This window comes from Ambystoma mexicanum, chromosome 11 (assembly GCF_040938575.1).
Source record: "Ambystoma mexicanum isolate Mex_15411 chromosome 11, UKY_AmexF1_1, whole genome shotgun sequence".
Classification (NCBI taxonomy): Eukaryota; Metazoa; Chordata; class Amphibia; order Caudata; family Ambystomatidae; genus Ambystoma; species Ambystoma mexicanum.
Window position 1 is genome coordinate 221,938,231 of NC_090934.1, and position 27,580 is coordinate 221,965,810.

The following is a 27,580-nucleotide window of genomic DNA, read 5'->3' on the forward strand; positions in this document are numbered from 1 at the left end:
GTCTCTGCATCAAGTAACCCCACAGTTCATTTGAAAGAAATACATGATTGTTATGTACTAATTAAAATAATTGTTTTGACAATACCTGAATACAAATTGTTGCAAAATGAAGGAATGCATTCTCTTATCATTTCTGTTACGTGTTTGTGAACAACCTAATTCCAAACGTCACTTAACGAATGTTGGGATTTAAAACCTGGCTGATCCTGACATCTACTGCCAATTAGCAGTATGGCTGCTCGTCTTTTTATTTGCATTACTGCGAGAAGAAACCCGGTCCGAGAAGTCTATACATAGAGCATCAGCAGAGCCCAAGCTCATTGGCAATATCTAAAGATTGCCAGGGCGGAGCCCTGACTCACCCGGCCCACGTATAGCTCTGGGAGAGAGAAAGGCAGCCTCGGCCTTCATCCACGAACATTGGGCTGCGTACATGTGTGGAAGGCGGAAGGTGAAATGCTGAGAGTTTGGGAAAAAATAATGCAACAATTTGAACATACCATTATGTACTTGGTCCCTTGGTGCCTTAACTATGTTTACAAACCTCTCTCTGATAAATAGTGAGAGAGGGAACGGCGTTGGAGTGACAGGTAGATGGTATATGTCCTGGACGCTAGTCTGCCAGTGAAGCAGAATGGTGGCCACCACACGTCTCCACCCACTGCAATAACCTCCAGCAAGCAGGGCTGGTTTCACTTTTTCCAAGTATTGCAACTGTGCCTGTAATTTCCTTTTTACATGGTTCACCCAGGGCCCACGGACCCCGGAGTACCCAACCCCACTAACCAAAGCATGTGGACGCCACTTGTGGCGAGTACGTTGCAGGAGTTTGATTGGACACAGTAAATATTAGATATATTTAGGATACCCCCGCACCCACACTAAGGGCCTCATCACGAGTTGGGTGGTAGCCCTCAAATCTGGCAGGAAGAGTATAGGTGCCGCCAATACCGCTCTACCGGATTACGAGTCAGCGCAAATACCGCCGGAGCCAAAAGGAACAAGCATTAATATAGCCGGAGCTATTACAGCCAGAGTTAATAGCGTCAACAACACAAAGCAAAATTACAGCCGTATCCCAAGTTCATGTACACCGGTATTAGTGCCAAAAATCGGCCCTAACGCAGCCGGGAATTACCTCCAGCATCCAGCTGGAGGTAAATGAACCCAGGTGCCAGGAATCAAGCCACAGGGGTACACAATGCTCACCAGAGGGCTATATAAAACACACCCAGACCCCAAGCACTGATTCCAACACCATGCCGCCATTCAATGATGTAGGCTGGAACAGGCAGCTGCTCATGCTGCGGCTGGAGCTTGAGATGCAGGCCAACCAGGCATGGGCGGGGGGAATGAGGAGGAGGAGAACGGCACAAGCAAGGCGAGCACCCACCCCCAGGGTGAGGCCCTCACCCTGGGCCCTCAGGTTACTGAGTACCACCTGAACAGGGGGACCATCATTGAACTGCTGGCCACAATCCAGGATGACATTGGGAGTAGAAGCAGTATCTGCACAGCTGTGCCCCCAGTGCTGAAGCTGGTGGCAGTCCTGCAGTTCCTACCAGAACGTTCCAGCACTCCTGGGCAGGTGCTGGATGCCCTCCTGTGCCATGTCAACCAACACATTACACTGCCCACCACCCAGGTCAATGACATGAAGGCACGGTTTTATGCCACAGCACAACTGCCCAATGTGATAGCAGCCATTGGCTGCACGCATGTTGCATTGGTGGTGCCCAGGCCCATGAGGCTGTATACAGGAACCAGAATCACTACCACTCCCTCAACGTGCAGGTGACTTGTAGCCCTAACCTCATTACCCTTCGTCTGTGCCCGATACCCAGGTTCCACCCACGACTCTATGGTCCTACGCAACAGCACATTGCCAGGATACAAGGAGAGGCACAGAGGACAATGGACCTGAATAGTGGGTGAGTACAAACCCTGCCACATATGCAGAGGATAGCACAAGACCAAACATGAGGGGATTCCAACACTGAAAGTAAGCATTGCATGTCAAGCATATGCACTGTCAGCACCTGGGCAGCACGTTCACCAACAACGAGGGGCATCCAAGGGAGCATGCAGACCGTGTACACACATGCTGATGGACACACACCGCTGCCACCACAATGACACATCAGACCACATGAACCACAATGCATCTTGAATGTGGCACAGCGCTGATCCACACAGCACCACACAGCATGCCCACCCGTCTGCTCATTTGCAGTCACCTGAGACATGTCACAGAACACCCACCACAATGACACAGGGTGCATGTGCAGGACAAGTAATGCATGGCATCATTAAGGAAGGCTATACACCCATCACACATATATGATATTTTTATTTGTATCGCGCGCATACACATTGCATGGCCGGGATGCACACATGAATGCTCATGACTAACAAGGCCCAGATACATTGAAACAGCAGACCCATGCATGAGCCAATTGACTGATGCCTGTATTACACACCATGCAGCTGGAATGGCTGATGATCCCAGTATGTCATCCACATACACTGCATGAGACTGCCTACAACCATGCCCACAGCCGTATCCATGTATGCATCGAGCGCACCTTTGGACTCCTCAGGGCACAATTCCGGTGCCTAGATCACACTGGTGGAGCCCTGATGTATGCCCCTGAGAAAGTTGGGAAAATAATATTGGTGTGTGCTACGCTACACAACATTTGCCTGACGAAGAATGTGCTACTAACGCCGATGGGGACAGGCCACACCCAGAGGATGATGCAGACGATGAGCATGTGACAGGAGCCAGAGCAGACACTCACAGGGATGACGTGAGGGAAGGGAAACAGCCCTAGCAGGCATTAATAGACAATTAGTTCTAGTACGATGAACTGACTCCACCACCATCACAGCGTGAATAAAGTGCACAATAACACAAACATGAATGTCCTTGCATATTTGAAGTTTAACTATTTTTTTGTTATTTGTTTGATCAACAATCTCCCAACCCCCTGCCCTCCACCAAAACCCAGCACATAATCCCCCTTCTCCCGTCCCCCTCCAACACTCCAGCACAAATTCTCCCCTCTCTACCCCCACCAACACCCCGGCACTCAAGCCCCCCTCCCCCTGCCCTCCACCAACACCCCAGCACATCACACTCCTCCCACCCTCCAGCGTGTGCATAGCATAGCCACTCAGGCCAACATTAGTCATGCCATCTACAATGGCCTTGCCCTCTTCTCCCAACTACCATCATCCGGTGAACATGTGCGCAGAAGGCACAGGGACCGCCGCCTAGGGGTGCTCTGGCGAGACTCCTCAGTTGGCATGGTTGAGGTGGAAGGAAGTGATGCTGCCCCCTGCAGCTGTTGGTGTTAGAGGGCATTGCATTTCCAGATTCGCTCAGCAAGGGCTGAGCCACCCACACACATCTCCCGCACCCTTTGGCCAAACCCTGTCAGTGATGCTGTGCATACAGTGACTACACTCCACGTCCTGGCATTGTTACGTGACATCTTCCTTGTGGCACCATGGATTGCGTCACAGATGGCCTGCATGTGGTCAGAGTGTATATTGGTGATGGCCTCCATCTGTCTTTGCCTTGCCTCCATGTCATCCATCCTCTGCATGATCATGCCCAATGTGGCATTTGGCTGCAATGGCGAGGGTGTACGTTGCCTGGATGGGCTGCTGACAGGGGAGGATTAGGAGGGGTTGTCTGTGTACGTTTTGGTGGTGTGGGTGTGCCGGCGGCATGGTGGGTTGCTCGGGGTACTGGCTGTGCTGTCTGACATGCGGTGGGCTCTCGGGTGTGGAGGTGGTTTGCCTGCACAGACTGCAGCCTGGGGTTCGGGGCACTGCCGCATGGTCACCGTCACTAGCGCTGTCCCCTTGTTCCTCCAGTGACATGGTCTGTGGTGGTGTGTCCTCTTCAGTGGTGTCAACTGCAGCAGAGGTGATGTCTGGGGCAACTGGTGTGCTCCTGGTGGGTTGGGCTGGGGGTTAGGCATGCCCCTGCTGCAGTGTGGTGTGGTGGGATGGGGCTTGCGCCTATGGGTTTCATTTCAGCCCCTTTGCGGGGTTGTGGGGGTGGTGGCGGTGCAGGAGGGTGCACTCCTCAATGGTCTGGCTGCATCCTCATTCTCTGACTCCTCTGGCGAAGCCTGTGTGCCTGTTGGGGATATAGGGAATGGCGTTAGGACACATTCTCCCTCGTGTATTGACATGCACGACAATGAATACCTGGTCATGTGTGTGGCGCTAGGCAGCTGGACTGAGGCACAGGCTTGGCCTGGTTGCATTTGCTATTGGAGTGGCAAGTGCACACAGGGTGGGCACATAGGGGCTTAGCATTAGGCTAGGAGGGGAAGGAAAGGGTACCATGATGGGCCCGCTGTTGCTTAGCTTGAATGCATCTGATCCTGATGCCCTGATGTTGGGAACACACATGATGGTCGGGGGAGCATGTGGCATGGTACTTGTCTCTGTCAAGTTCCTATGGGTCACTGCTGTGCTGATGCCATGGGTGTGTGGTCCATGGCGCTGGGATATGTCCCTATGCTGCACTCGCCACTGCTCTGACTCACAGGGGTGGCCTTGGTGCACTGGCATATGTGTGCTGCGGTGGTTGCCTCTTTTGGCACCCACAATTGCAATGCCCGGCTCATAGGTTGTCCCATTGGGGGCTACTTTGCTAGGCTGCTGTGGTTGCATACATATATGGGGGCGGCTTTCACTCACCTTCTGCCTCCTGACTGCCGACACCCACCTCTGCACCTCCAACACCCTCGATTCCCTCCATTTTGAGCACCTAGCTGCACTTTTCCTCACACAGCATGAATGGTAGTTCCACCTGTGGGCCTCCCCCTGTGGCCATGGTGTCCTGCCTGTACTTGGACAGCAGTTCCCGAACCTGAACACGCAGGTCATTCCATATTTTCCAGCAGTCTTCCCCATCTGGGGAATGCAGCCAACTGCAGAAACCTTACAGATGACTGACAGATTTGGGTGCAGCGCTGGGCAGAGGTTTTGAGCTGCCTTGCACCATACAGCTCATCATGGTGGGCCAAGGACCTCAGCCTCCAGCACAACGAGCTCGCCATCTGTGAATATTGGACTTTGCAGCCGATCTTGAGCTGCCTTGCCCCTGACCCTCTCCCGAGACATTTCTACTGCTCGGGGAGTGTGGATGTATGGAGTGTGGATGACTACCAGGGGCTTCGATTTTTGATGGATTGTGATTTCCAAAATAGCCACATGAGTGCTTCCGGTTCCGGTGGTGACGTGTTTCCCACTGGTGCTGATAGCGCCGGCGGTAATAGCGTGGCGGCAGTAGCGTTAATTATACTTCTTTTTGTGTGGCGGTAAGCCGTTTTCCAGTGTGGTTTCCGCCAGGTGCAATTTACGTTACCACCGGAGTCACGTGCGCATGCTCGCATACTTGTGATCTGCTATTTGCGCCACGGGTCCCGGTGGTAACGATATTGCCACTCGACTGAAATAGTGCTCACTTACCGCCAGCAGGCTATAAATCTCTCTAGCTAGGGTTAGACTCGACTACCATTTAGGCTCACACAAATTATTGGAAAATATTCACAAACTCACCAGCTGCCTCTGACATCCAATCGCCTGGAAGGAAAGCATAAGGGAAGTGCTCTGGCTATGTTTGCGCAAAGTCTGGGCAAACACATTTTCTACAACAGCCAGCAATGGGGTGCTAACACTCGCTTGCATTAGAAGTGTTAATGGTACAGCTCGCAGGACGTTGTGCAGGATGGACGAGCATAGGCCATCAGTCCTTGCAACCACCTGTCCCCTATATACCCTGGATTTGGAAACATACACACATCATGCTACTTATACATCCTGCGCACAAACTAAATGGAAACACCAAAAATGTTCAAGTAGTGGAAGGACCCATGACCTTTGCCTTTCAACTTTTGTTCTTGCATTGGTATATTGCCCTCCACCAGACTAGCAGTTTAGTCGGTGGAACCAGGTGAATCTCTTGGTCCCGCTCCCCATTTTAATGGTTGCAACAAGTTAATGCCACACAACTGTAGCTCCATTTAAGGGCGGTGAAAGGGAAAAGCTGCACCACGGTGTATGCAGCCTCTGGTGAAAGGACTGGGGCAGCGTGGGGGGAGGGAGTTGCAATATATGGCCAAATAAGGACACTTGCCCTGTTTGTGCTGGCTGTAGCAGTGACATTGCTGTAACCGCACCAACGTCATCATCCAAAGGGGAGTGCAGCCTGCCCATGATGTACCGTGAAGTGGCAGTCCTCCCGCACAAAATGTCCCCTTGTTAGGGTGAACAGATTTTCAAAATAGAAAAATGGACAGGCCACTGACATATAGGTAGGACTACAATTTCACTGTGGTCGCCGACACAAAAGTAGGACTAAAGGTCAGTAACAGTTATAAATACAAAAGACGGACAACAAACACGAACATAGGAATAATGACAGCACTGACCAAAGTGAATGAGTTTGGGGGCGAGATCAGAGCAAATTATTCCTGTCAAAATGCTGGATTCATGTACAGAGCTTGCGAAACCATTGTACATGTGGCACTGTTTTGTGTTTTTATGGTGAATTTTTGGGGATCCACCTGTTCAGGGCATGTCTATATTACTGTAGAGCGATATAGTGCACTGGGGTTATTTTCAGCCCATCAATATTTCAATGTGAAAATAAAGCAAGCCTTTCCAAAATAAGTACTGATTTCCTGTATATAATCTATTGAGAACAGCTGACCCCGTTGTGTCATTGTATCAATGGCAGTACATGTATGCACCTCAAAGGCTTATGGCAACCTTTATGGTTAGGAATTATTGCACCTGATAAGGTTTCTAGTACTCAAAAGAGAACTGTGCTTTTATTGCAAAGAAGTAAATCATTGATCAATTAAAAAACATATACAATTTAAATGCAACAGATAATGTTGCCCCCGAAAAAATGGCCTTACATGTTTTATTTCTACTCATGATCAGAGTACTTTTCAGATGAAGCAATTTCGTGTAGCACCCTTTTGTCTTTCTGTAGTCTGCTGTGAAACTCACTGCAGCTCAGGTGGAAATGGACCCTAGTAGTCAACAGTGTCAATGCCCTGAACTATTATGCTCAAGCTTTTCGTGGTAATGTTCTGCTTTGAAAAATTGGAGAAAACCTCCACCCACCGTTCATCTGCACATTTTATGCTCATTTCACGTTCAAATCTTCCTGCTGTTGACTGCACAAACTGTAGGGAGCCCTCTATATCTTCCCAAACTGGGACACTGTTCAGGAGGACCCAGGAAAAAGTGTTCCATTTTCAGAAATGTGCCCCCTCCCCATTCTTCGAGGTAATGAAAACAGCTGCACACCCACACCAATTATTTTATTTTCAAGGATTGCCCCTTCAACTTACAGTACACATTATTTTCCCAGCTCTTGCTTTCCCACCAAAGTTTGTGTTTGTGTTATAGGCGCAAACGCCAATTACCCTTTCTCTTAAAGTGGTTTTCTCCAGGGTTTGGTGCAGTCGCCCAAATAATAATGAGGTTTCCCCAGGGACTAAGATGAAATCTAAAATGTTCACTCCCCCAACCCCATCAAGGTCCTGAAAACAGCAGACTAGAATTGGGATTAGCTTCACTTCATTTTTTTGAAGCATCAACTGAACCTGATACACAGGCAACATTATCTATATCACTCCTGAGATCCTCCATAGCTAAAGGAGCCAATACCTTTGATATTATAGCTTCTGCTTCTGAGCGAGCTCAGGTAAACTTCTCATCATGCTGTTTCCTTATCAATGATGGCGTACAGTCCGTTGATCTAAAACTGTGCTTGTGCTTTGCGAGGTGATAAGCAAAAGTACTCTCAGCAGCCGCCCTGCTGAAATCTGTGTCCCCGGGAGCAGCCTTCCCAAAGAAAGTGTGTTATATTGCTGCTTCTGGCTGCAGATGACACCCAGAATCTGGTGCCCTTTAGTATCCGCTTTTCCACCATCGCTAATAGAAAAAGTTAATTTGCAGTGCTTGCACCCCCTCGCACCCTTGCTCAGGAATGGGAAAGACCTCTGCATCTTTTCAGCGATGGGGCATCTCCTCTTGTGCACCTAGGGCAGATATCTATTATTTCTAGATAGAGCTTCAAGAAAAAGTAATATAAGTCATCTTGCTAAGGTGAGCTTTGTTTCATTAAAAAAGAAAACCTATTGTGATGACTGAACCACGGTTGCAGTAGTACATGTCTGGAGGATAAGGAAATCACAAATGTGTCAGTGACAGCTAATATATTTCTATTCTGAATTATTCAGATGCAAGAAAATGGCACAGCATTGGCATTTGTCACACATGTATTTCCGCCTGTAAAAAGGCAAGCATAAAGAGCAGTGGAACTGAAATGCAGGAGGGAATAGGACAGTAATTTCCAGGAAAGCATAACCAATGCAGGAGGGAATAGGACAGTCATTTCCAGGCAAGCATAACGAGCAGTGGAACTGAAATGCAAGAGGGAATGGGACAGTCATTTCCAGGAAAGCATAAAGAGCAGTGGAACTGACATGCAGGAGGGAATGGGACAGTCATTTCCAGGAAAGCATAAAGAGCAGTGGAACTGAAATGCAGGAGGGAATGGGACAGTCATTTCCAGGAAAGCATAAAGAGCAGTGGAACTGAAATGCAGGAGGGAATAGGACAGTCATTTCCAGGAAAGCATAACCAATGCAGGAGGGAATAGGACCTGAAATGCAGGAGGGAATGGGACAGTCATTTCCAGGAAAGCATAAGGATCAGTGGAACTGAAATGCAGGAGGGAATGGGAAAGTCATTTCCAGGCAAGCATAAGGAGCAGTGGCAGTGAAATGCAGGAGGGAATGAGACAGATATTTCCAGGCAAGCATAAGAAGATCTGTAACTGAAATGTAGGAGGGAATCGGACAGTCATTTCCTGGCAAGCACAAGAAGCAGTGGAACTGAAATGCAGGAGGGAATGGGACAGTCATTTCCAGGAAAGCATAAAGAGCAGTGGAACTGAAATGCAGGAGGGAATGGGACAGTCATTTCCAGGAAAGCATAAAGAGCAGTGGAACTGAAATGCAGGAGGGAATAGGACAGTCATTTCCAGGCAAGCATAAGGAGCAGTGGAACTGAAATGAAACATTTAAAAAAGCAGGAGACAAAAACACTAGCATTCATTCTTATGCTCTTGGCTCCGGTGTTCTATTTGGAATATATTATTGTGAACAAGTTAGAAAGAAAAATAACTATTCCAAGTAGTACGCAGAGAACCATTTCACAAAAGGTCTGCTACGATTTTTCACAGAATGCATTAAAAGTTAGACTATTGATCTTCTCACAATTGGCCCTTAGTACCTTCAGCGCCATAACCCATGGCACCCAGTGCTATGCAATGCAAGATAACATAACATATCCTCTGACTCTACTGAAATAGCAAATCATGTTAAGCTCTCTGTCGATCACTGATAACTGATGTAAGTTGAATGCTGGAATGGCCAATGCAGGCCTCCTTCCTTGTGAGGGCAATAAATGCAGTATCACCTATTATTAACGTTCTCAGAAGTGGGAGAACTGGCATGAAGTACTGTAGAGAACATGATGTTAGGAAGCAATCAAAAAGCATACGGGTGATCCAGAAAACTGGACTAATCATACACATTCTACAGGCGGTTGCACCAGGCGCCAAACTGTGGATTTCAAAACTGCCAAAAGATACCACTCCTTGCAATTTCAAATACCATTTAAACATACATAAGTAATGCATTCTCTTAAATATTGAGTGTGGCATATTTGAAAGCATCAATTAATATTGGAAAGAATTTTAATATAAGTTACACTCATCGGAGATCCAAATTGGGATTGGATAAGTAGGACCTAAAAGTAGCTTCTGGATATGCAGCATAATCCAGGGACCAGGATTTGCTCCTAGTTAACGAGGAGGTAGTACATAGTGTTCTGCAAATCTAACTCCCACATAAGATGCAATATTACAATGTTTTTTTGACATAAACTGGCCCAGAGATCCAAAAGTAGCTCCTGGAAGCTGTTGATTTCAAGCTTAGCAGGCTCGTCCAGGTTAGAACCTGGAGCTAAATAGTTCCCGGCTCCCCTCAATTTTGAATCCGGAGCCATTAAGGTAACCATGCAGCCATTACAGTGAATGATGGGGAGCATTTCAAAAGCAATGTCAATTACTAGCAATCTACATGTACAGGAGAGAGGGACCCATGAGGGAGAGTAAAACAGGGTCCAATTTCTACATGCTATGATATGATATGAAATGGCATTTATAACGTGCCTATACACGAGTGTTTACCTGCAACAAAGGAAGCCAGACTCTATTACTCATCTGTAGCTTGATATATGGAATTACTTATTATATTCTGTATTCATTTAATGCATATATCATATGTACACGGCCAATATAACTAGCATTCTTTCATGTGCTGTTGCTCCTGTGTTTTGTCATGAAATGATTATTGAAAACAGGATAGAGAGAGGCGTCACTTCAATAGCACTAGCCACACATAATAAAATAACAAAAAAGAAATCACCCAACGTGCGAAAATACTAACCAGCCATGTGCACACTCAAAAAATACCAAGCAATTCCTGAAGCCTCCACTAAATACTGTTCCAGGGTGGTGAACAATGTACCCTATTCAAAGGTAGTGGTGTCGGATCAACCTGTTCATAGGCACATGCACCACCTAGCCACAGGTAACATGTCGGCCATCTTTGCTCTCTTTGTGCTAACAACCTGGCTGCAAATTCACAAAACAAGCAGCAAAAAAAAACAACAAAAGCAAGTGCAGACTAACCTATTGGAGGATGTAGAGGTGCTACAGCAGAAAGGAGGGAAAGAAAAAGAGTGATGGATGAACACTGCAGATGGAGCAACCAATCCGTTAGATGGCAGAGCCTTCCGTAGAGTTTGCGCCGTGGTCACGAGGGTCCACGAGGCCCACAAGGGTCAGAAACAGTGCTTTTTCATGTCCGGTGTGGAGCTGGTGCAGCTGCAGCAGTCCACAGTTGGTGTTCACGTCAGCATCGATCGGTGTCAGAGTAGTCGGCCAGCAGGCAGCGGGACAGTGGCGCCATCCAGATCCTCAGGAAAAAGAATATACCGGGCCGGTCCACAATCCCTCAAACGGATGCGCTTCTTGCAATGTCAGAATGCAGAGAGGCCAGAAACAGCTGTTCCTACAAGAGATGGACGACTTCTGGCTCTCGCAGGCTCAGATGTTTCCAGCCGGGGCAGAGGAGGAAGCGGAATTAATTAAACCTCGAGCCTGCGCACTGCTTACAAGAGCAGCGGCCAGGCTCATCTAGCGGTACCGGCCCGATGTAGGCATTTTAAAATCAGGTGCCGACAAAAAGCAGGACATCACACCCCCCCGCCTACAAATCCTGGGACAGTGTTTTTTATGTAAAAAAATGTCACTGGACTCCTGGACGCAGTGCAAAAACCTACGACAGTCCTGGAAAAAGCGGGACGGCTTCCAAAGGAAATAGCATTTCCTTATCAACCACAAACACCCTTGATCGGCTGTCTTTCCCCATCTGCCTTCAAACAAAAAAGAATCTCCCACCAGTGAATGGTCTGGCCCTGGAATGATCAGAGATGCAAACTCTGCAGTAAGGCCTAATTGGTTTCTAAGCAGGTGCGGTAGTCCTTCGTCTGTTTCTAGGCAACTGGTCTGTTTTTACAGCAAGTCAGCACTCAGAATTCAGGAGGCTGGGTTAAGAGGGTTATCACTTGCACATCCGCTGAATTTCAAGTGTTTTGTTGCATTAAATCTGATCATCCTATCTCTCTCTTAACAAAAGTTTTTTTCACCAAATTTCAAGGGTTTTGTTAAACTATAGTTTCTTCTGGGCCCACTAACCATGGCCCCAGCATTCAAACATGACCACTGTACATGTTGCACCAATAAGTGTAAAAGAGGCAAGGCCACAGTGGCCCGTGCCTACCGGCCGAGGCCCACATCCCCCTTCGGCTGTCCCAATTTTACCCTATTTTTTTGTAAAAACACAGAGAGCCTTAGTCAGAGGCTTCAGGATCCACTGGCCATGGCCTTCAGCCGTGCCCACTATCCATGTATTCAAAAAAATGTAAAACGTATATTGTGGGCTCAGTGTCAATTAGCCATGGCCGGGCCTACTTATATGTTAAATGTTAAAGGTATTAGTACCGCGCACCGTCACCAACGGAATTGGTCCCCAGGCGCTCTGGCAGATCTGTAAAGGTGGGATAAGGTGGGATGGGTTAGTAAGGTGAAGAGGGAGTAGGATAGTGAGAGTAGTGGTGTTCTGTTGGCAGCTTCAACTCGGTATACACTGGGTGCTGAGCTTTGGTGCGGGTATTAGATCAGTGTCAGTCCGCATGTGCTATTGCTCCGGCTTATGTGTTGTTGCAGTGTTGTGAAGTGCGTGCGGCTTGTTCTGCGAGAGATGGTTGTGTGAGTTTTTGAGTGAGATAAGTATGTAGAGTTTGAGGTTATATTGGTTAGTGGGTTAACCTGACCTTTAGCATGCTACCATTCACAGTGTTGTCCAAGCGTGGAACTTGCTGGCCTTCACAATCCTATCTAGATACGGCGCGGGCCAACGTTTGTCATTCTATCCAGGTGTGGGCATGCCAACATTCACAATCTCATGTAGATGCGGCGCAGGCTAGTGTTTGGAAATCTGTCTAGGTGTGGGCATGCCAACATTCACAATTCTATCTGGATGTTACGCAGGCCAGTGTTCACAATTCTAAGTGTGGCACATGCTAACATTCAGGTTTCTTCTAGACGCGGGCATGCTCTCCTTCAAGCAATCCTATCTAGATGCGACGCAGGCTAATGTTCATACTTCTAAGTGTGGGATATGCTAGTCTTCAGGTTTTGCATGGTGCGGCATGCTAACATTCAAATCCTATCCAGATGTGACGTATGCTAATATTCACAGTTCTATCTAAGTGTGGGCATGTTGACATTCAGGTTTCACCTAGGTGCGGGCATGTTAACATTCAAGGTCCTATCTAGATACGACACAGGCCAATATTCACAATTCTATCCAAGTGTGGACATGCTAATATTCACAATTCTAAGTGCGGGCATACCAACATTCAAAGTCCATCTATATGATGAACCAGTGTATCCCCAAAGACCCATTGCCTCCTACCTAGTGTGATAATAACCGGGGAATCATTGCCGATCTTGCTGAATTCCACAGTAATGATGTGCCAATTCCCACGATAACAGGAACAACATTTGACTATTAAATAGTCTTCCCTGTCCTCAATGGCACTCACCATGTGTCCCCCTCCTCTCTTCTTGTTCCCCCATTCTCCTCAATTGCCTTTTCCCTCCCTGACCCTCTCCCATTCACCCAATCACTATTTGTTTTATGTGACACAGTTTTTGGGGCGCCTCTTGCAACGTTACTGCAGTAATCTCACGAAATCCCACGAGGATCCCCCGATAAACTGAACATTTTCTACTCAAAACTGGCTCCCCAGCCCATCCCGAACTCCATCACTTCACATGTCCTCTTTTAACCTTCATACCTCTAGCCATATATGAATACACCCCTTTTCCTCTTCCAAATAGCATTTTGAGCACTTCTCATATTTCAGGTCTCCCCAGTGTTATCTCCGGAATCACTTGCATCAAGAAAAACAAAATGGCAGCATTTCATTTAAAAGTACAAAGGGAGGGATATAAAAGTTTTGGGGGAGCAGGGGCACTCCTTTCTCCATTGACTATTTTAAAAACTACGAAATGGATTTACCTCAAACCAACGAAAGAAAAATATGCAACGCTTTGTGCCTAAATTGTTTCCTATTCGGTCCATATCGGTCTAGCAGTTTATGTACTATGGGTGTTAAATTGCTGCACTTGTTCTTCATGGGAAATCAATGGGACTAGGCTGAAAACGGTGCTTTTAATTTTCCCAATATCTTTTTTATCTTTTAACACATTTTCCCCAAAATGTCCAGTTTGAGGAGGGCCTGTGACAAATGCTTTGTTTTGGAAAATGTCATGCAAATCCATCCTGCAATTCAAACGTTATTGGCAACAATATTTTGGCGAAAGTCTATGTACAAAGGCTTCATCCTATACACACAAAACACCAATCATGTTATGGTGGGCTTAAAAAGTCTTGATAAAACCCTTTCACCTGAAATGTGAAAGCAGGGTAATCCATTTGAGCCAGGTCACACATGGCCCAATGCCCCCTAGTAGAAATCACTTGAAGTTCACCTCCAGGTCAGAGCCATGTCAGGAAGGCATTGTGGGTATGCAAATTAACCCAAATGCACACCTTTTTTCTCCAGGCAAGAAATTGTTTTAGTTTTACAGGGCAGTGCTTTTTTATGCAAATATTATCAACCCAAGACACACATTTCTCAAGGCTGCCAGGCAACAACATACCTGGCTATTAGGGATCACAGGTGTAGTGTCGTCTTGACAGCCTTGAGGTTGGATCATTGGTGGCATGTTTACAAAACACCAATCATGTTATGGTGGGTTTAAAAAGGCTTGGAAAAGCCCCTTTTACCTGAAACGTGAAAGGAGGGTAATCCATTTGAGCCAGGCCACACATGCCACAATGCCACCTAGTAGCCATCACTTGAGGTTCACCTCTAGTTCAGAGCCACGTCAGCAAAGCATTGTGGGTATGCAAATTAACCCAAATGCCCACCTTTTTGCTCCAGGCAAGAAATGGTCTTTGTTTTATAGGGTAGTGCTACAAGGATTGGAAAAAACACTTTTAACGGAAATGTAAAACGCCATCTAATAGCCATCGCTGGAAGTTCACTTCCAGCTCAGAGCCACATCAGCAAGGCACTTGAGTAGCATTCTCACCTTTCTTTGGGGAATATATTGATCACATAAAATGCAGCTTTGTAAGCATATTGATACGCATGAGAGCCACGATGATTCATAAGAGAACTTTCGGCAGGAATCTGGGTTTAAATGCCAGATTGCAGCACGAAATCCCAGCACAGCAAGTTTAGTCTTACCTCTCTCTGAGGTGAATACGCCTGAGTATATAACCTCTGCTTATAGTAATGCCTACTGTGTTACAAAACCACATTTTTGCAGTAGGAAACCCTAGTTATAAAAAGTAACGTGGTGCAGGTCTAGAGCGTAGGTCTCTCCAAACAAGGGCAGCCACCCCTATTGAAAAGCACAATGCGATTGGGTAGCCAGAATGGAGACATTGGAGCCACAGTATGGAGCAACATATCAAGGCTTTATCAATACTCGTATCCTTGAAAGGTCATCTACTTTTCCTGTAGGTTATTTGAGCTGATAAAAAGTCACAGGCTTATAGTAAGGTTGTTTTTACGTTTACCTATTTGACACATAAAATGGTTTGCTTTTTTATACAATTTCTAATGTACTTCACATCACAATCTGCAATTCTGTCTTAAACAGTGACTATACACATGTGACCATATCACAGTTTCTTGTGTGTATTAATGTCATGAAAATACAGTAGGAGAACCCAGATGAGATTTTTTGAGCCTGACAACAGTTAGTATTCCGATACTTGTAGACTTCCATTTTTAAAGGAAGAAATAAAGCCACATTACCCATTTCATAATCTGTTTCTAAACAGATCCATTTAAAATATTGTCAAGTTTATCATATTTATGTTCTTTGTCAGGTCTACAAAGTAGGGTATTATATTTAGTTAATAATATCCACCATTCATGAAAAATTGCACCTTGTTGCACAGCAGGATCTGCCAGATAATGTGGCCATGTCTTGGAATTGCAGACTAGGGTCACATTCCAGCTTCAGCACTTAACCAAAGTGGGATTCTGGGTAACTCATTCAATCCCATAGTGCATTGCGTGTCAATGCTGTGAGTCCCTAAATACCGTATTTCCAAGCAGTCCTGTCCTAAAAGGGATATAGTTCACCGGGTTCGCTCTTCAAATAAATCCGCACTCACGGTTTAACTGGCAAAAGTGTTGCTTCATATATTATAAAATTGACCGTATGTTGCACACCACAAAGTCATGCATTTCCTGGCTCGCTCCTAGCAACACCACTTGAATCCCTGCACCTGCTCTGATATCAGTGTATGTTCGGTAGGTGGGCTTTTCTGGGAACCATTGCCCACCTCCTCCCTGGTATGGAATGCGCTCCTTCCTCCCAGTCTCTGGAACACCTGCGTCAGCATTGGCTAATTTGTTGTAATTGTAAATGTGAATGGGTTATTTATAACGCGCTTAATACCCAGAGGATTCTAAGCGCGGACCCGGGGATTGATCGTCTTGCTTCCAAGGCGAGTGCGTTGCCCCTAAGCTATCCTCCCGAGAGTCCTGTTGAGGCTGCCAGTATGTCCCTTGCATCCATGATAGTTCTAGGTGTACTTTGCTCATAGCTTCTAATCTACGCCCTGTTGTTGTTCTAAAGCTGCCAGTCTGCGGCATCTCCTGTGCCTATGCAAGAACAAAGTACAATCCTTGTGTATTGAAATCTCGCAGGAATTAAGTGGGCCAGGGGAGTAGAGGTAGTCTTTTAATTGCTGCCAGGGCAACACGTTGAGCTATGACGCGTGATTGTGATGCAGTGGTAACTGGGGTTGTGCCCATAGATTCTTGGGTACTTCATTTTCTTGGTCAAGGGGTGGGATGAAAAGTTGGTTGTGCCCTGGGCTCCGAAATCCCTTAGGCTGGCCGTGTGCTTATGCATCTATTTAAAAGTCAGCATTAGAGGATCCTTCTTGCAAAGCAAAATGGCTATATATTACTGTTGAAATGCCACAGCTCCTGCTAAACCTCATAGGTATTGAATACACTTTGGTGGCTGGGGGCACCCCCGTATCCTTAATTGTTTTTTTAAAAAAACTACTGAACAGATTTTCACGAAACCAAAAATCATGTATTGCTGTGCTTTCCACCACCCACAAAAAATGTGGGGAAAATCTGTTCAGTGGTTTGGGCCTTGCACTCAAAAAGAGAAAAAAAGTTGCATATTTTTCTCTTTGGGAAAACTAATGCAAAGAGTGAAAAGGGCCATGAATTGGAGAAGAAACAGCCACATGCACAAACACTGGGAGGCAATTCTTCTCGCAGAGAAATTGAATCTAACATTTTGGAATTTCTCTACAATAACCAGACAGTTTTTTAACGCTGGGTTCCACTTATTAGACTCTACGCATTTATGTGCAAAACATTGGTTGGCCCACATGGCCCAGCTTGAAATGTAATTTCTCGATGAGGACTTCCCAGAGTTTTAGCGTGTGTCTGCTTGGTTTCCAATGGATGGCCCTTCAGAGAAAGGGGCCTTGCAAGACTAAATTCCTGGTATTCTTTTTTCCTGCAGCCAATCGAGCTTAAAGTTGGAGAATCCCTTGCCTTTTTTCCATGTTAAGGTGATGTCCAGCTCTGTGTGTTGCACATTTATTTTGTGACCACCATATGATTAAGAGGTCTTACGGAATTACCATTTTAGCGTAATACGTTGTTAGTCCAAGAAAAGGTGTCAAAATGTGGATTTTGCTTGATTTTAAAGCTGGACTTATCACTGTGCCTAACCCTTTCTCACACAATTATTCTGTAATCCAAAATGATTGTGACCCCAAAATAGGACTGTATTCCTTTGTGTTCCCTCCTCAAAACACTAATATTGTGCATGCTATATCTCGACGTATATAACTCCCTGCAACTTTGAGTGACCAATGCAACCCTGTATCCTGGTGTATATAATTCACTCACTGCAGCCCAATGCTGATCGACATTCTACAGTGCTGCACCACTGTGTGTGTAGCTTCCCGCAGCCTTGTACCCTTATTATGAACCTCCCTGCAGTCCCGTGTATGTAACTCCATGTTGACTTATGAACCTTCCTGCGGTCCTGTGTATAGCTCCCAGTACCTCTACTCTGTCCCTCCCTGTAACCCTGACTCTGATCCATTCCACCCTGTATTAGGCTGTATGCAGCTTCCGGCACACTTGCACCATTTCTATTATGAGTCTCCTTGCAGCTCTGTGTATGTAACTCCCTGCAGCCCTGTATTACTCCGAATGTCACTCCCGTCCACCCTGTGTATGTAACTCCCTGCAGCCCTGTATTACTCCGAATGTCACTCCCGTCCACCCTGTGTATGTAACTTTCTGCAGCCTGTATCACTCTGAAAATTAACTTCCCACAGCCTTATGTATATAACTATCTGCATCCCACTGCATGCAGCTATCTGCAGTCCTGTGTATATAACTTTCTGAAGCCCAGAGTATGTAACTATCTGCAACCCTGTATTACTCTGAAAGTAACTTGCCGCAGCTCTATGCATGTAACTATCTGCAGTCTTGTGTATGTATATATTTGCAGCCCTGTGCATGTAGCTATCTGCAGTCCTGTGCATGTTGCTATCTGCAGTCCTGGGTATATAGCTATCTTCAGCCCTGTGTGTGTAGCTAACTATTATACTGTGCATGTGACTATCTGCATCCCTTTGCATGTAGCTAACTATGATCCTGTGTGGGTAACTATAGTCAGCCCTGTGTATGTAACTTTATGCAGCCCTGTGCATTGAGCAATCTGCAGCCCTGTGTATGAAACTATATGCAACCCTGTGTGTGTAACTATTTGCAGCCCTGTGTATATATTTAACTGTGATCCGGTGTGTGTAACTATCTGCAACCATGTACATGTAGCGATCTGCGGTCCTGTGCATGTAAGTATATGAGGTCCTGTGTATGATGCCATCTGCAGCCCTGTGTATGTAGCTGTTTGAGGTCCTGTGCATGAAACTATCTGCAGCCCTGTGCTTGTAGCGATCTGCAGTACTGTGCATGTAACTAAATGAGCTCCTGAGTAAGTTGCAATCTGTAGCCCTGTTCATGTAGCTAACTGTATGCAACTTCTTTCAGCCCTCTATTACTCTGAATGTAACTTCCTACAGCCCAGTGTAGGGAAATACCTGCAGCCCAGCGTACGTAACTATCTGCAACCCGGTATTACTGTGAAAGTACCTTCCCGCAGCACTATGGGCCTCATTACGACCCAGGCGGTAAGTTACCGCCTGGGCCGTGACTTTACCACCATGGCGTAAACTACGTTTACGCCATGGTGGTTGGCGGACTTACCGCCCCATTCCGACCTTGGCGGGGCGGTAAGTCCCCAATCCCCATTTACCCTTCCCCATTCCCATTTTTGCCCCATAGGGCATAATGGGAGTGGGGAAGGCGTTAATTACGCCACCGTAAATTACGGTGGCGTAATTAACTCCATGGTCCCTTAGCGCCATGGATTTTAACACCTGCTAAAAGCAGGTGTTAAAAGCTCCATGGCGCTAAGGGACCTCGTACTCAGGCGGTAAGGGTCGGCGCTGTTTACGCTGCCGTAAACCCCTTACCGCCTGGGTCGTAATGAGGCCCTATGCATTTAACTATCTGTGGTCCTGTGCATGTAGCTATCTGAAGTCCTGTGTATGTTCCTATCTGCAGTCATGTGTGTGTAGCTATCTGCAGCACTGTGTACGTAGCTAACAGTGGTCCTGTGTATGTACCAATATGCAGCCCTGTGTATTTAGGTATCTGTGGTCCTGTGCATGTAACCATCTGAGGTCATGTGTATGCTGCTATCTGCATTCCTGTGTATGTAACTATCTACAGCCTTGTGTATGTAGATAACTGTAATCCTGTGTATGCAACTATATGCAGCCCTGTTTATGTAACTTTATGCAGCCTTGTGCATGTAGCTATTTGCAGCCCTACACACTGAGCAATCTGCAGCCCTGTGCACGTAGCTATTTTTGGACCAGTGTATGTTACTTGCTGCTGCAATATGTATGTAACTCCGGCAGCCCTTTGTAAGTGTAATTTTGTGCATGTAACCCCTTACAGACCTGTGTATCTCTCTTTGCATCTCTGTGAGTGTAACTCCCTGCACAATGGCATTGTAACTCTGCACATTTAACTCCTTGCATCCCTGTATTTGTAACTCCCATCAGTCCTGTGTGTATTACTGCCTGCACAATGTCATCGAAACTATGTGTGTTTGACTCCCTGAGGCCCTATGTGAAACTCCCTGCAGCTCATTGTATGCTTCTTTCACAAGCCTCTGTCTTACCTGTTGTCTCCTCTTTCAGGTGAACGAGAAAGATCACCTTGGCCGGCAGAGGTATCAACGACCGCAGATGAGAAGGGGACCGTGGTGTCATCGGACAGCCTGGAGGGAAAGTGAGTGGGTACAGAGGGATGGGTGTAGCTGGAGCTGGTAAGGTAGCTCACTGGGTCGAGCACATGCTGTAGAAGTCGATGAAGTGGGTATCATTGAACTCGGGGTACCATGAGTCAATCCAGTTCTTGTTGTAAAAGATCAATAATTTATATGGCTTTCAAATTTACAGTGGAGGACGCGTGAAAGTGGAAAGGGCGAGCCTTTAACCGTACCCGGTAACTCAGGCGATGTTATGATATATACTGCGCACAGCTGCCATTTGCATGATCTACAGGCACTCGCGTAGCTCTCTAAGAAAGTGGGTGGGTTAGGTTAGCGAGGGACGAGGGACGAGGGATAGGATAGAAGTTGTGCTCTTCTGTTGATGCTTGCAAGACCAGGAGAAACTGTCGTCTGTGCTTGTCAGTTTTCTGAGTGTGCTTTGTTGTGTGCACTGGGCTTGTTGTGTCTGAAGAGGTATCATTTAGTGTCTTGGTTATTTGTTGTTGCCAACTGTTTGACCTTGGGGCATGGTTAGTGGTGTGTGTGTGATTTGTGTGTTTTTGTGTGTAGTTTGGCTGGCCCTTTTGGGGGGTGTAGTACGTGAGAGGTATGTGGGTGTGGAAAAGAGGAGAGCGGGTGGTTAGTTGGTTTCTGTTTGGCTCTGGGTGTGTGGTTGTTTTATTGTTGGTTTTCGATCCGTATTGTCCCATGTTTGCCTTGGTCCCAGAGTATGGTTTGTGGGGGTGCACATTTTTATGCTTGTCTCAATGAGTTGAATAGCCAGGTTGTCAGTTACTTTCTTTTTGCGTAGTGTTTTGTTTCTATTTCACCGTCCTTACTCGATCTTAGGTTTCTTCCTGGTTGGTAGCGATTGATTATTTTAGCTTGGAAAAACTCGGCTCCTTGTCTGTGTAGTGATTTGTGGGCGATGCAGAGAGCTTTAAAGTCAATGCATTTTTTTACTGGTAGCCAGTGTTGACTTCTCAGGGCTGGTGTGATATGGTCTCTTCTATTTAGTCTCACGAGTAGTCTTACTGCAGTATTTTGAATGCATTGCAGTTTTTTTGTGAGGAGTTCTGACATTCCAAGGTAGAGGCTGTTTGCGTAGTTTAGTTTCGAAAGTACCAAGGAGGTGATGTCACGGGAAGTGGCATTACAGGATGTGGAATCATGGCATAGACTTCACAGGCACTGGTTAGGTCCCACATTTTAATAACATTCCGTTGTGACCAACCAGAATTACTGATCATATGTACCAACCCGCAGGCGTTCTACCTACCCTCAAGAAGAAGTAAGAACCCTGAAAAGTTCCTCAGTCAGTTATTACCCTGGACAATCTGGCAAAGCATTTCATCCTCTGAAGCTGATAAAATCGGTTCACTCATACCCACTCTCTTTGGGAGGATAGCTCAGAGGCAGCGTGCTTACCTTGGAAGCAAGATGACACGGAACAACACAGGTTTGAAACTTAGAAACCTCTGGGTGTTAAGCGCGTTATAAATTATATGATATGATATGATCGTTTATTTATAAAGCATCTATACACAATGTGTTTCAAAGCACCTCAAGGCAAGGGAGGGAACAAGGGAAAATACAACCACATTCTTACAGGCCATGAACAGTAAGGATGTGAAATTAACTATCGTACTCGGCCTGACGACATTTCAGATAGTGCTGGAGGGGTGGTGGGGAGGAAATAAACAGTAATGGGAGGGTGGAGGAAACAGACGAGGTTGCTATCATATTAGGTCCAGGGACAATTCTGATAGAGTAAGTGCATAGAAGAAAGTAAGGGGAGGAGATAGGAAAAGGGAGAAGGGAAAGGAGGAGAGAAAAGAGAGTAAGCAGTCAAAAAGAGTGGAGAAGCAAGAGTGGAGAGCGAATACAATTGCAGAAGTCAGTAGTAACACATAATGTTGCAAGCCAGGATACAAGATGAAGATGGGAACAGCATGATTCAGGGCCACCATGAGTACAAGATGCAAAGGAAGTCCAGCATGAGAGTTGAGAAAGAGTGATGCACCGTGAATGAATGAAGTCCATAAAAGACAAATCCAGCATGGGCCACAAGACAGTGATGGTGAAGGAAGGCACCAGGTGGGCGGGGCTTGCTAAGTGGTGAAAAAGAGCAGCAGGCAGGAAGGTACCAGGTGGGCGGGGCTTAGGCCAGGTGACCTAGATCCACTTGCACCTGCTCCCCATCTGCAAAGGAAAAGCTGGAGGGCTCCTTAAGTAGGGAAACAGAGCGGCAAGCAGGAAGACACTAGGTGGGCGAGGCTTGCTAAGTGGTGAAAAAGAGCGGGAAGCATGAAGGCACCAGGTGGGCGGGGCTTGCTAAGTGGTGAAAAAGAGCGGCAAGCAGGAAGGCACCAGTTGGGTGAGGCTTGCTAAGTGGTGAAAAAGAGCAGCAGGCAGGAAGGTACCAGGTGGGTGGGGTTTAGGCCAGGTGACCTAGATCCACTTGCACCTGCTCCCCATCTGCAAAGGAAAAGAAGCTGGAGGGTTCCTTAAGTAGGGAAACAGAGCGGCAAGCAGGAAGGCACCAGGTTGGCGTGGCTTGCTAAGCGGTGAAAAAGAGCGGGAAGCAGGAAGGCACCAGGTGGGTGGGGCTTGCTAAGTGGTGAAAAAGAGCAGCAGGCAGGAAGGCACCAGGTGGGCGGGGCTTGCTAACTGGTGAAAAAGAGCGGGAAGCAGGAAGGCACCAGGTGGGCGGGGCTCGCTAAATGGTGAAAAATAGAGGCAGACAGGAAGGCACCAGGTGGGCAGGGCTTAGGTCAGGTGACCTAGATCCACTTGCACTTGCTCCCCATCTGCAAAGGAAAAGAAGCTGGAGGGTTCCTTAAGTAGGGAAACAGAGCGGCAAGCAGGAAGGCACCAGGTTGGCGTGGCTTGCTAAGCGGTGAAAAAGAGCGGGAAGCAGGAAGGCACCAGGTGGGTGGGGCTTGCTAAGTGGTGAAAAAGAGCAGCAGGCAGGAAGGCACCAGGTGGGCGGGGCTTGCTAACTGGTGAAAAAGAGCGGGAAGCAGGAAGGCACCAGGTGGGCGGGGCTCGCTAAATGGTGAAAAATAGAGGCAGACAGGAAGGCACCAGGTGGGCAGGGCTTAGGTCAGGTGACCTAGATCCACTTGCACTTGCTCCCCATCTGCAAAGGAAAAGAAGCTGGAGGGCTCCTTAAGTAGGGAAACAGAGCGGCAAGCAGGAAGGCACCAGGTTGGCGTGGCTTGCTAAGTGGTGAAAAAGAGTGGCAAGCAGGAAGGCACCAGGTGGGCGGGGCTTGCTAAGTGGTGAAAAAGAGCGGCAGGCAGGAAGGCACCAGGTGGGCGGGGCTTGCTAAGTGGTGAAAAAGAGCAGGAAGTAGGAAGGCACCAGGTGGGCGGGGCTTGCTAAATGGTGAAAAATAGAGGCAGACAGGAAGGCACCAGGTGGTCGGGGCTTAGGCCAGGTGACCTAGATCTACTTGCACTTGCTCCCCATCTGCAAAGGAAAAGAAGCTGGAGGGTTCCTTAAGTAGGGAAACAGAGCGGCAAGCAGGAAGGCACCAGGTGGGTGTGGCTTGCTAGGTGGTGAAAAAGAGCGGGTAGCAGGAAGGCACCAGGTGGGCGGGACTTGCTAAGTGGTGAAAAATAACCTATCATATCATATAATTGAGGGGTTGTTTGGTTATGGGGAACTTGAGATGTTAGCAGCTTAAGCTCTCAGCGACTCCCCTCAATTTCACCAGTATGCACAACGGGGAGCAGAAACTAGACGTTCTGTGTCTTGGATGTGTGACAAAACTAAAGCAATGTGAGGTCGACGGCAGGCCTCATATCTCAATGCCAAGTGTCCCCCTCACCGCCCCAGGCAGACACTAGGTAGGGTGTCCAGTCATTTGGTCGACTACAAACTGGTCGACTGCAATTTGGTCGACGTCATTTGGTCGAAAACCAAATGGTCGAATTTTTTTTTTTTTATTTATATATGTGTTTTGTGGGTTTTCGTGTTAAAAAAAAAAAAAGAAAGAAAAAAAAGGGGGTTGGGGGGGGGACCCCCCCCAAAAAAAAAAAAAAAGGGGTAAAAAAAAAAAAAAAAAAAAATTCGACCATTTGGTTTTCGACCAAATTGATTCGACCAGTTGTCCAGTCGACCAATTGATTTCGACCAAATGACTGGCAACCACTAGGTAGCACATGGAGACTCCAGGGCCCCAGTCCACAGACCCGAGGTGTGGCGTCTGTTGTGCAACTAGACTTCTTATCCGGGTATGGCCTATGTCCCCAACAAGCCCCCAAGCCTAACGGTAGCCTGAGCAAGCTTGGGAACAATCCAGGATGGTGTCCAGTGACAAAGTCGCCTGGGAAATGGCAGCCAGGGGACGACATTTCCCAGAAAATGCACTCCCAGTAAAATCAAACACTTTCCCCAAATATTCTAGGATTGGATTTTATAATATAACATTTTATACCCCTCGTAGAATATTTGGGAAAAGTATTTCAGGGGTCAGGAAAAAAAGAGTCATCTGCCTGGCGACCTTTCCCAGGCAACATTATCACATGGAACCTTCAGGATGTGCTGTGCCTTACATAATTATGATGGAATATAGAACACATTTGCAGTCTATGAAATCATGTGTGAGTGAGGATTTATGTGTGATGAACACATAGCAGAATCACTTCTTGGTGAGGCGACTGCGACTTTGTGTGTGTAATGCATGCTTAACAGAATCCCTTGTTGGCGACCCCAAATCGGTACGTATACTGCACACTTCATAGAAGCACGTCTAGACAATCCTCTTTTTGTTGGCCAAGGAAAATAAGACCCATTTGCATGGAGGGATTTGGCCAGGGTTACACTGATTGGTCAAGTGGAGAAGCTGGACTAAGATTATGATAGAAGCGACTGGGGTCAGACAGGGGCCCATAACGAGAGGCCACAATCAGCCCTTCTAAAGGTGAGGCAGGCTGCTGAAGACTCCGTTTCTATCTTATGTCAGCTGGGTTTATTGACTTGGTCTTCATCCAGATAGAGACACCAGATGTTTTCTGCATTTCTGTCTTTCAAAAGCTAAATCTGTACATGGTTGCCAACTTCCAAATGCCAACTTCTGTTTTTTTTACAAAATTGGTTCAGAAGTCCCAGGCTTTAGAGGCAGCGGTTAGAGGCAGCGGCACTGTGGTCACCATGCCCCACCTAGGAGAGCCACATCATTGGTTTTCTCCCCTCCCTCCACCAAGGAAAAATTGTGCATTTGGAGGGGAATTAGTTCCTGGTTACCTTAAACAGACTACAGCTACCACAGTTCCTTCAGACCTATTGAGACAAATTTGTAACACCTGAAAAGACAGCCTCCCTGATGATTGTTAGAGACATGAAAGCGCTTGGAGGAGAACTACCAGCAACTTGAAATGCAGCAGGTATCTAACACTGGGAACTAGAGTGCACGCCTCACCCACCCCGTTTTTCTCCAACTTTCAAATGTGCCCTGGCAGGGGAGAGAGTGGCAAGTGCTCAGTCTTAAGGGGATAGTTTTGTATCAACCAGAAGTAGAATCCCAGGGAAGGGCACCCTTCATGGGAGGAACATCAGATGTGTGATGTATTGTCAAAATCACCTTCTGTTAAACTTGACAAAAGTGCTCTCTGGACCTCTGTTCAGTTGGTCCAAACATCCCAATAATCTGAAGAAGGCAGACGAACAAGGACTAACCAACAGAAACGTGTGATAATTTATATTTCTTAAAAGCATAGTATGCAAAACCAAAACTCTCCAGTGGCTCCCAGTAAGGTTTGCGGCGTTCTGAACTTCCTGGCTTTTTTAGCTCACCTCAATCTGAATTCTTGCACAGTGTTTAGTTTTATTGTCCAACTATAGGGCAGGACTACATTCACCAGAATTCAAAGCCAGGCCTGGTTAAGTATCTCCACCTTGTCTGAGCAAACCTGAGATGTCTGCAAACTCCTTTCTGTGTGATACCTGTTTAATAAACTCACCTGATCTTAATAATAGTTTTGCACAGGCATGCACCTGTTCTTTTGCATGTTGAGAATATAAATTCAATTCAAACATAGGTTCTGAAACTTAAATAGTGGCTTTCTGTTAAAGAAACATGTTTCAGTAAGTAATTGATTTGCACCCCAAACTGAATTGTCGCTCAGTGCTTAAATAAGAGCTGTGTTTCAACACCGGCCAGCTTGATGGTGGTTATGTTTATGCATGCAGTTGTTGGCACAACTGCAGATTTGTGAAGTGTGGTTGTGCACCAGTATGAATGTGCCTTATTGTATGTAACTTGTGTAGAAAACGTTGCAAAGAGATCCTGTGTGTATTTTATTTATTTTAATTCTTGATAGAGCGCCAAATCGCCTGCAGGCCTCAAGGCGCACATTTGCGCATGTGCCGTTCTGTCCACGTGTTTGCGTGCATAGTGTGCAAGCATGAGAGCGGTCCTTGCGCTAGCCCTCTGGTGGCCAGTAAGTCTAACAATATGTTGTTCCCCACAGAGTCACAGAAGAGGCCATTCCTGAGAAAGACAAGCTTCAGGTCAGTAGTTCTACTCAGACACAAACCTTGCATCAGTGTTCTACTCACACACAAGACTCCAGTCAGTGTTGAACTCAAACACAAGCCTGAGGTCAGTGATCTACTCCCAATCAGACCTCAATTAAGACTTCTACTCACACACACCTGAGGTCAGTGTTCTAATCAGTACACAAGTCTCAGGTAAGTGTTCTACTCACATGCAAACCTCCGGTTGGTTTTCAACTCACATACAAGTCTCATTTCAATCTCCTACTCGCACAAAAGCCTTGGGTCAGTTTTCTTCTCATAGGCAAAGCTCAGGTCAGGTCAGTGATCTACTCACAGGCAAGCCTCAGTTCGTCTTCTGCTCACACACAAGCCTGAGGTCATTTAATGACTTTGAATCTCGATGTTTTAAGCAAGGTAACTGGGTAATGTGTTTTTTAAGCGGCAGCATTTTGCATACATTTTCATGAAAAATGACCATCGGCTAGTACTTAGTTTGTCATGAAAGTCACAACTTGCAATTCTTGAATGTGGGCCACTATGTTTAATGCTTGGGACTCATTTTCCAAAGCCACCAGCCTAAAATGATGGAAGGACGGAGGTGGCCTGGGACCGGAAACCCTCTGTACACCAGGCCCCCCTACAGCGATGAGAGGACCCCCTCGGCTGGAGGCCACTCAGTAATAAGCAAAAGGCATTCTGTAGAAGTGCCACACTACCAAGATGCCCCAACAATCTCCGCCCAGGCTGGGAGTGCACATCAGGCCATCCCATCTGTTGGTGCCAGGATATACACAGCATGATCGTGGCCCTGTTGGGGGCTTCGTTACTCAGTTGTTGGCGACTGGTGGCAAGCTGCCACCCCTGTTAGGCTCTCCTCTTGTATTGAAGCCTGATTGCCCTCTCTCTCTT

General features: G+C 46.7%; 1 protein-coding gene across 4 annotated transcripts in view; it reads left to right on the forward strand.

Annotated features, from left to right (window-relative positions):
* The window catches only part of SYTL1 (synaptotagmin like 1), a 288,286-nt gene that overhangs the window by 156,726 nt on the left and 103,980 nt on the right, over window positions 1-27,580 (forward strand). For all 4 annotated transcript variants that reach the window (XM_069622898.1, XM_069622895.1, XM_069622897.1 and 1 more), the window contains 2 exons: window positions 20,091-20,181; window positions 26,644-26,683. In XM_069622898.1, coding sequence (XP_069478999.1) covers window positions 20,091-20,181; window positions 26,644-26,683 — 131 coding nt within the window. The remainder of the gene's footprint in view (window positions 1-20,090; window positions 20,182-26,643; window positions 26,684-27,580) is intronic.